At 52.6% G+C, this 14,619-nt stretch overlaps 1 protein-coding gene across 1 annotated transcript in view; it reads right to left on the minus strand.

Annotated features, from left to right (window-relative positions):
- Positions 1-14,619, minus strand: part of LRP1 (LDL receptor related protein 1) — an 84,576-nt gene that overhangs the window by 59,262 nt on the left and 10,695 nt on the right. Inside the window, exons 3-6 of the mRNA XM_055359318.2 lie at positions 12,276-12,413; positions 9,990-10,109; positions 8,688-8,816; positions 8,298-8,561 (exon numbers count right to left, since the gene is read on the minus strand). Coding sequence (XP_055215293.1) covers positions 8,298-8,561; positions 8,688-8,816; positions 9,990-10,109; positions 12,276-12,413 — 651 coding nt within the window. The remainder of the gene's footprint in view (positions 1-8,297; positions 8,562-8,687; positions 8,817-9,989; positions 10,110-12,275; positions 12,414-14,619) is intronic.

The following is a 14,619-nucleotide window of genomic DNA, read 5'->3' on the forward strand; positions in this document are numbered from 1 at the left end:
GAAGCTGGACATATGGCATAAATTTTTAAAGTGGAAAAGCAGGGTACACGCTAATAAACCCAGTTTGGGAGAAAAGTATTTCAAAATACGAACTCTACAGAGATGCAAAAGGGAAGATTCATGGGGGCAAAAGGTTGGGCACCAGTGACATGGGCCAAACTTCCTCTACTCAGCCCCAGTACCCTGTTCCTGCAATGTCCTTATTGCTCAATGTCCTCATGTCCTGGGGAGGGTCAGAAGAGGTGGGGAATAAGTCATAGGGCTGGAGGAGAGAGAGTCTAGGAGGAGGGCCATGAAAGAATCCTCAGGGCAAACTGAGGCATGGCTCAGAAAGAGATGGGGCTTAAGGAGGATGGGAGTGGGGGAAGGAGATGGAGCCCAGCTGCCTAGACTCAGTTTCAGGCATGGTTCTGGAGGAGAAGGAAGAAGCCAAGAAGAGCCAAAGGAAAGAGAGGCAGGGCAAGGGTGGCCGGAAGTGAAGGAGGCAGGAAGTCTGGGGACAGGGACACATGCTGGCCTCCTCTGGGCTCCTCCTCTCCAGGACCACTGGCTTCCTTCCATCTACTCACTACCCCCTTCAACTACCACCATCAGAGATGGTGCCTCTTGCAAACTGGGAAACTCCTAAGGCAGTGACTTTCTGGGACCCCTGCCTGGAACTCCATCTCCACCAGTATCCCCAACAAGTAAAGAAATCTTTGGGCTACCTGCTTTGGGCTGAAACTCATCCTCCATTACCCATACTCAACCCAGTAGGGATTCTTCTGCCCCCACACAGCTACAGGTATAATGACTTGCTGTTCTGCTCGACCCCTCCCTAATTCCCCCTCCTCCCCACAGGGATTCAGGGACTACTCCCTAACAGTGGGTGAGGGTGGGGTGGGGGCAAAAAGAACAGGAACGCCGTTCTCAAGGAACTTGGCTGGGCCCTGACACTGACTCAGAGTCACAGGACAGGAAGGGAAGGAGCCAACTGAGGGCTTCATCAAACTAGTTTCTTCTTCAGGTCCTCTCTGCTAAATCCCATCCCAATGCCTGGAGAACAAGGCCACAGAGATGAGGTATTACCCCTGTAAGTATTCATGCATCCCCAAGCCCAGCCACTCTTTCCTCTGGGCCCCCAATACTGTCCCATCCTCACAAGATTGGAGAGAGGGGGAAGAGTAGCTTGAGGAGGCCAAGGCCCTGTAGGAAGAGGGCCTAGTGCAGGGGTAAGGCAACCAAATTCTTTGCCCCACACGCTGTAACCACAGAGAAAACAGATTCAAATGAATGCTGCTGGGCTGCCTCCAAAGGAAATCGAAGTCTCAAAGCAGGGACCTGCCTGCATCCCCTGGCAGCCAGCAGGGTGGCTGGAAGTCAAACAGGGCTGCGTGCCCTTTACTTGGTGGGCACGGCAGGGGTCTGGGGGCTGCTGGCATGTATATGAACTTCATCAGTGAAAGCTGTTTTCCCAGCACCAGCTGGCGCAGCTATGGCCGGCCTTCTCTCTGACTTCCTGAGGCTTCCCTGAGTCACTGCCCAGCCCTAGGGCTGGCAATACCCTGCCCCTGCTCCCCCTATTCACCCTTCTCTTGGCAAGAGAGAGAAGGAAGAAACCTGCAGAGATCTGATGCCGCTATCCCAGGTGCAGCTCCACAATCAGCACCCCCAGCCCCAGGATGTGGCCTGGATTCCCTCCCAATTCCGGGAAGGAAGGCAGAGAGATCATCCCTGCTCTCAGATATTTACCCTTGGCCGGTCTCCCTTCCACCTCCCCAAAGGCCAGGCAGGGCCCCACTCAGCAGGCCGGTGAGGAGTTGGCAAGAACTGGAGTCCTCGGCCTGCCTGGCCTCCCCTTTGGTATTTTTGCAGCTGGAGACTATTAGTTGCAAGCAAAAATCCTTTGTTATCCAACCCCCTGCACCACATTATTTTTCTCTCTCCTAAAGTTCAGATTCCTCTGCCTGCCCCACCACACACACACATGCACACACACGCACACACGCACGTATGCACACACAAATGCATGCACAATCACACACACACACATACACTTGGCCACCACTCCAAGGCCAGTGTAGAGAGATGGGCTCAAATGGAGAGGAGGAACCTTGCCTCCAGGGCTGCCCTATAGGCAGTATCTGGGCCACCCCTCTCTGTCTTATGAATTGGGGTCCAGGTGGAGTCCTGGGCTTCAGCCCAGAGATCCTGAGCATTCTGGCTCCACCAACCCTGAGGGGAGCCGTCCCCTTGTGGCCCAGCCTTCTAAGGGCCAACCACCTGAGCGCACCTTATGAAGAGGCTCTGGCCAAAGGCCGAAAATCCTGAGGACAGGAGAATCTCAAATAAACCGAAGGGGAGAGAGGGAGGCTGTGTTGTGGAAGCAGTTGGGGGTGGTCTAGGGGCAGAGGGGCAGGGGATTCCAGCGTGAAGAGGGAGGCTAGGAAGCAGGGAAGAGGTGCAGGAGTCAGACGAGAGACCACAGCTGCCCATTATGGCACAGAGGACTTTCAGTTCCAGGCCCCAGAATAGACCTGGTGTCCTGGCACCCCATCCCACTGCCCAGCATCTGCACTCACTACAACTCCAGCTTTTCTCAACTTCTCCGTCATTCCCATTGTTCAAGAGGCATTTCCATACATGGTGGCTGCTTTCCCAAACACACGGGACCCACCCCATGCCAAAAAGACTCTAGCTTCAGCTGCAGGATTCTAGTCACCTGCTCTAAAATAAGGAAATTAGAAGGAAGGAAGAAGCCTTTATGTCCTGAGAAAATGTCACCCAACACATCTACACACCCAAGAGTGTATACACATCCAAAGAGGTCCCTGGACCTCTAACCACATCCCCAGGGAGCACACTAGATTCTGGCCCTTGTTCCAGGAACCTCCCCACCTCTCCTCATATCATTCTGCTCTGCCCTGGGTCCACTGGGCCCTAGACACTGACAGCCTGAGTTTGAATTCTGGTTCTGTCACCTTCCAACTGAGGCTATGAGCAAGTTACTTAACGCCTCTGAGTCTCTGTTTCCTCATTCGTAAAACTGGATGGTACACTAACTGCACTTAGCATGAGGCCTGGTGCATGATAAACACTCCCCACATGGGGGCTGCGGTTCCCACCATGTCCTCCCCTCCCTGAGCCCATCCTTTCCCACCTTTTCCACCAAGTCGCCCTCTGTGCCTCCAGCCAGAGCCCTGTGGCCTCCTGACTCTAGGTGGGCCCTCCAGGTGGGCCATTTGGGGCTAACACCTACTACTCGTCAAGACTCGGCTCAGGCTCCCAGAAGGAAGCTTGCCCTATTAGAAGGAAGTTTTCAAGGCCAGGCTCGGTGGCTCACGCCTGTAATCCCAGCACTCTGGGAGGCTGAAGCAGGTGGATCATGAGGCCAGGAGATCGAGACCATCCTGGCTAACATGGTAAAACTCTGTCTCTACTAAAAACACAAAAAATTAGCCAGGCATGGTGGCGGGCACCTGTAGTCCTCGCTACTCGGGAGGCTGAGGCAGAAGAATGGCGTGAACCCGGGAGGCAGAGCTTGCAGTGAGCCGAGATTGTGTCACTGCACTCCAGCCTTGGCGACAGAGTGAGACTCCATCTCAAAAAAAAAAAAAAAAAGAAGGAAGTTTTCCTGTTACAGGCTCCATAGGCCTCTGGAGCTTCTTTGATCATGGCCTCTTCACCTGACTGCAAATACCGTAAGGAGAGCACTGCCTTTTGTCTTTGTCTCAGGCGTCTGACACACATTTATTGATCCATTGAACAAATATTTATTGAAGACTGAGTCTGTTGTTCTAGAGCTGGGACATCATTTTCCCCCTCTCTTCTACTGCCAGGATCCTGCCTCTCTGGCCTTGGGACACTCCAAGACAGTGGGAGAGGACAGTCTGTCTAGTAATCCTACTCAGGGATCTCGCCTGGGCCTGGGAGAGATGGCGGAGAGTCTGAGGACTTCGAAGGTGGGAAGGAGACCTCCTGGCGAGCCTGGCAGAAGCTCTGCTAAACGATGTGGCCTCATGCTCCTTGTTTCCTGCTGGGTCCCGACTTCAGCTCTTCCTTCCACCAGCCAGTCTGGAGCTTAGCCGTGTTGTGTCACCTCATTCTCCTGGGCTCTCTTCCTGCTCCTGCCTGTGATTCTAGCCTGTGGTTATGTCCTGCTACCTTCCCCTGCCTGGCTTAGGTCCCCAAGAGGCATTTCGACCTAGATCCCAGGGATGATGCCTGGATTCCACTCAGCCCATCTTAGGGTCTTCCCTCTATTGAGAAATCCTTGCCAGGCTCTAAAACACATCTCTCTTGCTTAAGTTACTTCCTTTGGCTTGAAAACAGCGAGGGGAGTGCTGGGAGCAGTCTGGGTGGAGAGGCAATTTCAAGGAGACAGCGGGGGAGGAGAGGACAGGGCTGGATCTGGGCCGGGAGACACAGGGCTGGCCCTGGCCAGGAGAGAGGAGGAGCAAGAGTGAGCTGTTAAACGATTAGGAAACTCAGAACAGGAATGGGAAGCAAAAGTGCCAGGATGCAGGGGGCCTAAGGCCAAAGAGTGGGGTGGCTAGAGCCACCCCTCCCCAAACAGCCTGGCATCCCATGGGTCAGAAAGGCCAAGGAAGGGCATGGTTAGCTTTCACATGTGAAGTCTGGAAGTGCTTTGTAGGCAGGGTGGGAGGCTGAGAGGGTCCAGGAGTGCCCAGCACAGTGGGGAGGTAGCACCCCTTCCAGCAGCAGCAGCCAGTTCATTAGACTCAGAGGGACTGCTGTCTGCCCCTTCTTTGCCTCCCCTCTAGACAAATCACTACCCCATTTCCTGTTGTGATTTCGAAAACACACATACTAAAAAAATAAATAAATAAAAGAAAGGGAGAGGAAGGGAAAAGTGAAGTTGGCCAGCTGGACCTGGGACCCATTTCGCAACCTTGCTGCCTGCAGCCTAGGGGCCCTTTGCTGAGCTCCCCAGCCACCTCCTTCTTCCCCATGCAACATGGTGCAGGGAGGGGAACCCTGAGACCTCTGAGAGCCCCTTCAGACCATCCTTTCACACACAGTCCAAACTCCTGAGTGACTTCAGCAAACCTGATTTCCTTCAAGGCCTCTATTTACAACCTCAGAACCTCCCCTCACCATACACACCCATGTTCCCAGGATCCCAATCTTGCAGTCTGCCTCATTCTTTCTACAGTGGTGGCATCCTCCAAGGTGAAGGGAATACAGATCAGAGGAGCTCAGCTTAGGAAATGCAGGGCTGGGCTGGGGTCGGTAGACTGCACCACCAGCCCTGCCCAGGGGCAGCCTGGCAGGAGGCTGGACAAAGCTGGGTTACAGGCTCCATAGGCCTCTGGAGCTGAGAGACTGGTCAGAGGTGGGGGTGAGAGTGCGCAGGCCTGGTTCCTGACTCAGGGACTATCAGGCCTGTTGATCCCTCTGGGCCTCAATTTTCAGAACTTTAGTCTTTTGTGTATCACTTTCAAAATGTCTGCCATGCTTATGTACAGCTTGCGCTACTGTTTATTACCAGTTATTTCAATTAACTTACTTTTCTTATTTTGCTGCATGCTAAACAATTGCTGAAGTAACAGATTTGATGTGCTAGTTACAGGAGTTTCCTAATGCATATCAAATAAAAACGTAACTATAACAGTTAAAAAAAAAAAAAAAAAAGCTTGTCCAGGTACCATCTAAAATCAAATCAATGCATAGCCCCTTTGAGAAAGCAGTAGTGAAAGCCAGGGCTGCTCTTGGTACTGGCCAACGGTCTTGCCTTCTCTTCCGGCTCTCACCATCGAGTTCTCCGGTCTTGGAATTTGAGCCTCATAGACCTCCCCAAACCACTGGGCCAGCGGCAGAGGGGACGGGGAGGTAATCTCAGGTGGGAGGAAAAGAGATGACCCACCAATCCAGGGGGATAACACTGGGCCTGAGGCAGGAGGGTCAGCAGCCCTGGGGCATTGAAGAGGAATGTTCACACACTGCAGGGCCTCGGGGGGGCCCCCGGGGGCTCTCAGGACTCCACAACAGGTCTGACTCACATGGCCCAGGACACATGTGAACCAGGCTCATTTCCTGGCCTCCTTCCTTCTTTCTATTCTATTTCTGCTTCCAGAGTTTTCTCTGGGGCAGGCTCCCCTTTCTGCCTGCACCAGCGGGCTGACCTCGCTGGCTCGAACACCCCTCAATTGTCAGACTCCTCCCTCTGTGTGCACCCCTGCTGCATGAGGCTCAGCCCCAGGGGTCCAACAGAGGTCACAGTCACAGCACAAAATGGAAGGCTTGCAGGGAGGGCTGCCCTGGAGGGCAGAGTGAAAGCAGGGGAAAGCTGCAGCCTTTCTTCTTCATCCTCCTTGGGGAGCTAATTACAGGCCAGCAGCCGCTGTGCAGGTGAGTGCCTGGGACCAGCCACCCTACACACCAGGGCAGGCCAGTCAGCATCTCCTGGGGAGGGGGATGACCCGGGAACTGGGGGAGGGGCTAGGGGAGAGACACTGACATCCTCAGTTTGGGACCCATAATTAGTTTGTGGGAGAGAGCAAAACAACCATCCTCAGGGTGACAGCCAGACATTCAGGCGGCAGGGGTGTGGAGCAGGGGGAGGGCAGGGAGGAAGGGACAGAAGCTGGGACGAGAGAAACCCACTCATTTACCCCACAAGCATTTCCCCTTGGGCTCTTCTAGCCTCCTGGACTCTGCCCCTGAGAGGCCCAGTGAGTTTAGCAGACTGGGAGGCAAGGCAAATCTGTTTGCCAAGGGAGGGGTACCAGCTTCTCCTGGGGAGGAAGTCAGATAAGGAGATGAGGCCAGAGTAGAAGTTGAGAAGGTTACCTCCAGGACACCTCACAGCCACCTACCCACAAGCCCACTGTATGGCAAGATGCAGGGCTGGGGAGGAAACTGACAAGCTGTCTGCCCAGACAGGCCTGTTGAGTAGGTCAGTGGACAAGGAACAGGGGGAGGGCAGCTGCACAAGAGGGTCTAGCACCAATCCCACCCCATCAGCCATGGGGTTCCCTGAGTCGCCCACTCGTTAAGAGCTCAGCCAACCAGGCTTGACAGCCCCCAGCTCAGCACCCCAAGGAGGACACATGTCTGATCACCAGTGAGCTGTAGACAGCAGCAGCCCAAGGACGCTATCAGGGATGCTCTGGAGGAGCCAAAGGCAGAAATGTGAACCTTACGCTGAGGCCACGGAGAGTGAGGGCTCTCAGAGGAACCCCTGCTCTCCACCATCCCGGGGAGGGGCCTTTCTCTCTCCCAGAATGAATCCCTTGTAACCTCCTGGGATCTTTCTTTTCATCACAAGAACCAAATAAAGAAACTTGAAGATCTTCTAGAGAGGCCCAAGGTTCACAATCCTCAACTTCAAAGTGTGCTGTCCTTTACCACTGGCTTTCACTCCAGTTAATCTGATCTAGACAGACAAGCTCAAACCCATTATGCAGATTAGGAAACCAAGGCAGAGATGGGAATTCTGGTTTACTAAACAGTTACAGATCAAGTTATCTCCCTTAGGGGGTCAGATCAACCACAGGCCAGATTCTTCCTCTCAGCCCTGTGGTGCATTTCTTTGGAAATGTGATGCTGCCAGATGTTGACTTTAAGGTTGCTGGTGTAACAGCCTCTGAGATGGGCAGGGCTGTTCCCGGCAGTGGGTCTACACCCAGCTATGCTCGTGCCCCTTTCTGTGACACCCCTTCTTCCACAACTAGGATAGCAAAAGTATAGCCTAGGGAGAAGCCTGAATGGAAGCATCCAGGATATTCTAAAATCTCATGTGGCTCACGCTCCTCTCCCAGCCTCATTCACTGCCACAAAGCCACAGAGAAATAACCTCAGTACTGCCCTCCCCCGATGGCAGCAGAGAGTCCATTGGCAATGGTCCCCGAGGGAAACGATGGCCCATGGAGACAGAGCAGCTGGGCCCCAGCTCCTTTACCCTCAGCTGCAGCCTAACAGGGCACCTCAGGCTTCCGCTCCTTCTTTCCCTAGCCTTGGCTCCCACTGCACCGGAAAGTCCCTCTGCAGTCTAGTCAACACTCCCCTCTCAGAGAAGGGACAGTCCCTGGTCTCTGGAGACTGACCATTCACTGCCCCCTCAGCCCTTGGCCAGAAATGCAAGGGCCATCCAGACACTTGCTCAGAGAGCTGGGAGGGAGCATGCTGGTGGCTCTGTCCCTGCCTCAAACACACACCATTGTATCCAGCCTCCTGCTTCTCCTGCCCCAGACAGGACCATCCTGTGTAACTCCTGGCCTCTGTTCAAGACAGGGTCCACCTTCCCCGTCTCCCCTACCCTCCCCAGCCCTCCAAGCTGAGAGCAGGTGACTCACGGTGCAGACTGAGGGAGATGTTGATGGTGTGCTCATCCACGAAGCCCTTTAGGCCAGGCATGCGGGCACACTTGAGCTGCGTCTGAGCAGCATTGTCCCCGACATGCACCCAGCATACGGTCTCGTTGGCATAGCTGAAGTCCATGGCTGTGGTCTGCCGCGTGCTCGTGGGTGTGATGGTAGACACCTGGGCCCCACTCAGGTACGTGGCCAAGATGTTCTGGGAGTTGGCTATCAACAGCACAGGGGGCCGGTCTACTGGCTCTGGGAATGGGGAAGAGAAGAGTCCGTGCAGCCAGGGCTCTAGGACCACCTCTCAGGCCACCACCCACCAGGGAATAGCACTGAGGGGGCTTAGTTAGCACTGTGGCCAGAGGCAACCCCACCCACCATTCTTGGCCTTGCAGGAGCGGTTATCCGGCTGCAGCAGGTATCCTTCGACACAGCCACATATGAAGGAGCCGTCTGTGTTGGTGCATAGCTGGCTGCAGGTGCCGTACACTGAGCACTCATCAAAATCTGCCGGGGAAAGGGCAAGAATGTGGTCATTTCCAGTGTGACAAGGGCAACAAAGTGGGTGATCATCAGACATGACCAACATGTCCATCCTTACAGCTACCTTGAAGGACAGTTCGGCAGAATCTATTACAGCATGAAATGTGCAAACCTTATCACCCAGGAAGTCCAGTCTTGGAATCCACTCCAGAGAAACACTCGTGTACATATCACTCATTCACGCAGGGAAGATTTATTGAGTCCCTACTATGGGTCAGGTGCCAGGGGTGCATCAGTGAACTTTAAAATAGACCTACATTGCTGTCCTCATGAAACTTATATTCAGATAATAAATGAAATATAGTTACTATAATAACATATGAAACAAAGTAAATAAAGTATACGTTAGAGGTGCTAGCGCAATGAAAAGAGAACAGGGATAGAGAATGCAGATGGCAGGGATGCAATTTTAGAGGGGTCGGGGGACGGCTTCACTGAGAAGGTGGCATTTGCACGAAGACCCGAGGGAGGCAAATTTAAAACAGAAAAGTTTGCATTGCTTGTAGCAGTGAAAAATTGGGAACATCTCACTCATCAACAGGGAGGTGACCAAGTAAACTGTGGTAAAAGTCATACGTCATAGTGGTTTCTAAAAGAATGCTGTAGATCTTTACATATTAACACAGAAAAAAAAATTGTGGAACATACTGATGAGTGAAAAACATTGAAAATAATATATACAGTATACTATCGTTTATGTAAAAAAGAGCACGCAGTACTCTTGAGCAGTACTTCCAATTAGATTTTCTGTGAATACCCAGAGGCAAATGCACAAAAAAGGGCCTGAAAGAGAGAGAGCAAACTGATAATAGAGTTGAACTCCAGGGAGATGGGAAGGGGACCGGAACTGAGGGGGATTTGTCAAAGGGGACTTTGGTTTTATCTGTTAATTCTTTAATTTTTTACAACAGAAAAATTTACATATAAACTATAATTTTAAGGTGAATTTTTAGAAGTCTAGTGGAAGCAAATGGTTAGGGCTCACAGTCATGCCCTGGGGTGGTGGCACCCCCTCTCTTGCACCTTCCTTCTAGTTTCTTATTCCAGCCAGGCCCCCTACCCCTCTCTGCCCCTCCCTGCCCACCTCAACTGGCTACTGGCACACACACATGCACACAGGCACATGCACTCACATACCTTTGCAGGTCTTGCCATCTGCCTGAAGCTGAAAGCTGCTGTTGCAGTAGCAGGTGGGCCCATCGAGTGTGGGGACACAATGGTGCTGGCAGCCCAGGCGAGAACAGTTGCCTCGGAGCTCTGTGTGGGGGCAGGAGAGACACATATTCAGGCCGCCAGATCTGGCAGCTCCACGCAGGCCACAACCTTCCCCTAAACCCAGTCAACCTTCAGAAACCACTTCTAAGGGCTGCAGTGTCAGAGACAGAAGGGCCTTAGGAAGCATCTACCATATTTCACAAGTGAAAAACTGAAGCCCAGAGAGGCTATAAGACAAGCCCAAGGTCACACAGCCAGTGATGGCTTAGAACTCACATGTCCCTGTTCTGGATGTTCTGGGCTACCTCTGTCCCCATGGAGAGGGGTTCTGGCACTTTGTTGGGGTCAACAGGAAGAGGGGATGGTGAGTCTTATCCCTTTCATATGCCTCTCGTCTACACTGCCTGGGGATTACAATGTTGGCTTCAGCTGGGGCTGAAAAGTGGGCATGGAATCGTGTCTGTCCCCACAGGATCCCAGCTCTGGCCTGGAAGCACCTGTCTAACCCATCCCCGGAGCCCTAGAGGCCTCAGAGAGAAGGCCTAAGGCCCAGGTAGAGGACAGGAAGGAGGAGCAAAACTGGTCCCCTCTGGATTCTTTTCTAATCTTTCTCCTGCCACTGACCCACTTCCACAGGGGAGACAGAAGGGAATGAGACAGGAGGGGGGAGAAGTGGGAGAGCAGTTGCCCCCCCAGACCAGCGACCCAGTTAATGGCCTTGCGTGGGGCCAGGCAGCCTGGCCACAAAGACCCCTTTGTCCAGCGGCCTCACACCCTGGCTTCCCACTCCACCCCCACCTAGGAGAGAGAGCCGCCCAAGATGCTAAGACGTTTAGAGGCACTAAGCCTGCCAGGAAGAGTTGGGATGGGGGGCCAGGCCCCAGTGATTCTTTCTCCTCTCCACTTCCACCCGAGACCCATTCATGCTGCCTGCCCAGCCTTTCTCCACAGAGGGGGAAAATATCATTTGCTCTGGAAAACCTAGAAAAGAGTAACTTTTCTGGATATAGGGTGAGGGAATGAGGAGGCCGATTTCTGTAATATCAGAGAAGGAAATTCAGACCTGAGGTTTTTGAAGTTCTCTGTTGTTTTAGAGACTGTAAAGGTACTCAAAAGGAAGTAAGCTTGAACACACACCACACGAGAGGAAGGGGTGCGCGTGGTCATTTAAGTCAGCCCCCAGGCCCGCATTCTGCATCCCGTCCCAGGAGCTTCAGATGAAAACATGCAAAATCAACCAAAGAAAGGGAGAAAAATCTTCCACAAACTCCCTTGCTCCATCCTCCCTGCTCCTAGTGAACAGGATCCAGACGAGTCTCCTCCCACAGACAGATGTTTTCTTGGGCACACAGCACAGGACACTGCCCCCACACCCAAGCACAGCCCCTCCCCTAGGGCCACGCTCATGGCCTCTCAGAGCCGGCCTCTTGCTCCGGGCCCAGACCCCGAGGAAAAGAGAAGGGAGAAGCCACTATTCCCTAACACGCAGGCTTGAGGCTCTGCCTCCCCTGACACGACTCTTAAATGCTCACGCTGTGACCGGACTCTCCATGGCCCACAGGGCCCTTTGGGGGAAAGACTGTAGAGCTGGTGACCTGAGCCACAGGCTGGAAGCAGTCTGACTTATCATCCTAATGTTCCCACCTCGGCCTGGATGGCTTTCCTATCAACCACCTCAGACAGTCTAGACTGTCAGAGAGGGAGGGACCAAGGCAGATTTAGGGCCCCTCAAAGATCTGCAGCTCCTGGGGGATGCCTTCTAGGGCACCCGTAGGGGCGGCAGGTGGACTAAACTAGATCGCTAAGCTTTAGTCACAGCACCTCTGCTCCTCCCTGTGTTCACACTCAGGTTTCACGCAGAAAACCTTTTGAAGAAAGGATCATACTATTTTTTAAAAAGTATGAAAACACTGATCTCTCGTCTTACAGAAGAAAAACTGCCACATCGAGAGAGGTAGTGACTAGTCCAAGAACACATAGCCAGAGGGAAGTGCCCAGGCTACAGCCCACGGCTGAGGCCCACAGGGCTGTCTGACCAAGCTCCAGGCCCAAGGGGCACATCAATTTCATCTGCTCTCTGAAGGTAAATCTAGGCAGGGGACCAGGACAAGGCCTCATCCCCACTGAAGGTGCCAGGACAGTCCTCGGAAGGTGGGCTGATAATATGCTGCATCCAGACAGGAGAGTAGAGAGTGGAAAAGTCCTTACCTCGGCAGTGGGGCCCCTCATCTGAGCCGTCCATGCAGTCCTGGACCCCATTGCAGAGGCGGGACATGGGAACGCACAGCTCAGTACCCAGGCAGTTATGCTCGTTTGGCTGGCATCGCTGGGCCTTACTCTGTGGACCTGAGGGCAGACAGAAGGGTGGGCATGAACAAGCTGGCTATGGTGGCTCTCTGGTCAGCTGTTCAGTGGGGATGAGGGGAGATAAAACTGGGGTTTCAGATCTCAGGAGGCCTCGGGGCTAGTTAGACTCCTCCACCTAGAACTCTTTTACAATATTCCCCACAGTAGCCACACACCTGTAGGCAAACAGGTGGAGGTAGAAACTAGGCCTTCAGTAGAGTCCACCCTCCAAATGCCCCATTCCTATGGACCCCAGTGCCTCAACATTCTATGCTCAGGAGACAGGCTGAAGACAGCCTGGTTTTTGATGACGACTGAGGTCAGTAAAAGGTTTTGATGATGCCGGGAGTGATGGCTCACGCCTATAATCCTAGCACTTTGGGAGGCTGAGGCGGGCAGATCACTTGAGGTCAGGAGTTCAAGATGAGCCTGGCCAACATGGTGAAACCCCGTCTCTACTAAAAATGCAAAAAATTAGCCAGGCATGGTGGCATGCACCTGTAGTCCCAGCTACTCGGGGGGCTGAGGCAGGAGAATCGCTTGAACCCAGGAGGCAGAAGTTGCAGTAAGCTGAGATTGCACCACTGCACTCCAGCCTGGGCGACAGAGCGAGATCTGTCTCAAAACAAACAAACAAAAAAAAGGTTTTGATGAGCTGAGGCAAGCAGAGTCCATGGCAGAGAAACCCCAATGATAAAGAAAAACTCCTTCCCATAGCTCCCAGGTTGCAGAACCCAGGGCCAAGAGGGGTGCCAAATCTTCTAGACCTTCACTGCCCAATACGTAGCCCAGTCACATGTGGCTATCAAGCACTTGAAAGGCGGCAAGTTCAAACTGTAAGTATAAAATGTACACTGGATTTTGATGACTTAATATCAGAAAAATGCAAAAGATCTCTAAAGGTTTTATATGAATACACTGTACTAAAGTGATAATATTTTGGATCCATTGGATAAAATATTCAAATTCATTTCATCTGTTCATTTTTACCTTTTTTAAGTGGCTACTCGAAAATTTCAAAATAGCACATGTGGCTTGCAATACATTTCTATTGGACAGCACTATTCTAGACTTCCAACCCCACAGCAACAAGCCTGATAGAAGGATTTGGGAAGAATCAAAGGTTGTGGTCTGGCCAGGCATGGTGGCTCACGCCTATAGTCCCAGAACTCTGGGAAGCTGTGTCAGGAGAATCACTTGAGGTCAGGAGTTTGAGATCAGCCAAGGCAACATAGTGAGATCCCACCTTTCAAAAAAAGAAAAAAAAAAGGTTGTGGCCAACTGGTCATATCATCTCTGCAACTTCCTTTGTTGCTCAAGAGGATGGATGAGATAGAGAGACCACTGTCTATTGGCCCCCAAGCCTGGACACGGTGTGTGAGTGACAGTGTCTATGACCCATGTGTGCCTGGATGGGAGTCCGCTTACACAACTGAGGGTGTGGCTGTATAGCATGCAGCGGTGTGTAGTGAGAGTGTATCTGTGTGTCTTTCTGTATGCTGGTGTATCTGGCCTCAGTGAGTTTCCATGTGAATCAATCTGGGTTTGTGTGTGTGTGTCTCTATGTTGGTATGTGTGTCTGGGGACATCTCTCTGAGTATAGAGTGTGTTTCTGCATCCACGTTTGAGTGTGACTCTGTGTTACTGTGAGAATGTGTTTGTGCCTTTGGGTGGGAGGTGGGCTCATCAGTGCCAGGTGGGTCTGTGTGTGATGTTATGAGTCCGGGGGGTATGAGTGTGAACAGAGTGGTAATGCATATAAGGTGAGGTTTACAGCAAATTGAAGGAAGAATGAACAAAAAGAGGCAGATCTGACCCTTCTGCATGGCTTTCTTTACTTCTAACGCCCAAGGATCAGGGTCAAAAGTGTGGGGGTGCAGGTGGCACCAGACAAGAAGAGACTCCAGGCTGAAGCACCATGCCGTAGATATATTTGCTGAATACCCCTGGCCCCCACCCTCCAGGGCAGAGTGTAGGGGTGAGGCAGAGCCCACTAGTGGCTCCCTTTCCAGCCCTAAAATTACCCCTGATAATTATGGATGGGGGTGTGGGGATAGGACACCAGATGGGACTGGAGCAGGATAAAGCCCACGAGAGAGAACAGAGACGGACCTAGGAATGCAGGGTCGCTTTGACCCTGGCCCAGATTAACCAAGCAGGGGAGAGGCTAAAGGTGGAGCCACCAGGACTGTGCCAGCTACCCAGG

This window comes from Gorilla gorilla, chromosome 10, assembly GCF_029281585.2.
Source record: "Gorilla gorilla gorilla isolate KB3781 chromosome 10, NHGRI_mGorGor1-v2.1_pri, whole genome shotgun sequence".
Lineage (NCBI taxonomy): Eukaryota > Metazoa > Chordata > Mammalia > Primates > Hominidae > Gorilla > Gorilla gorilla.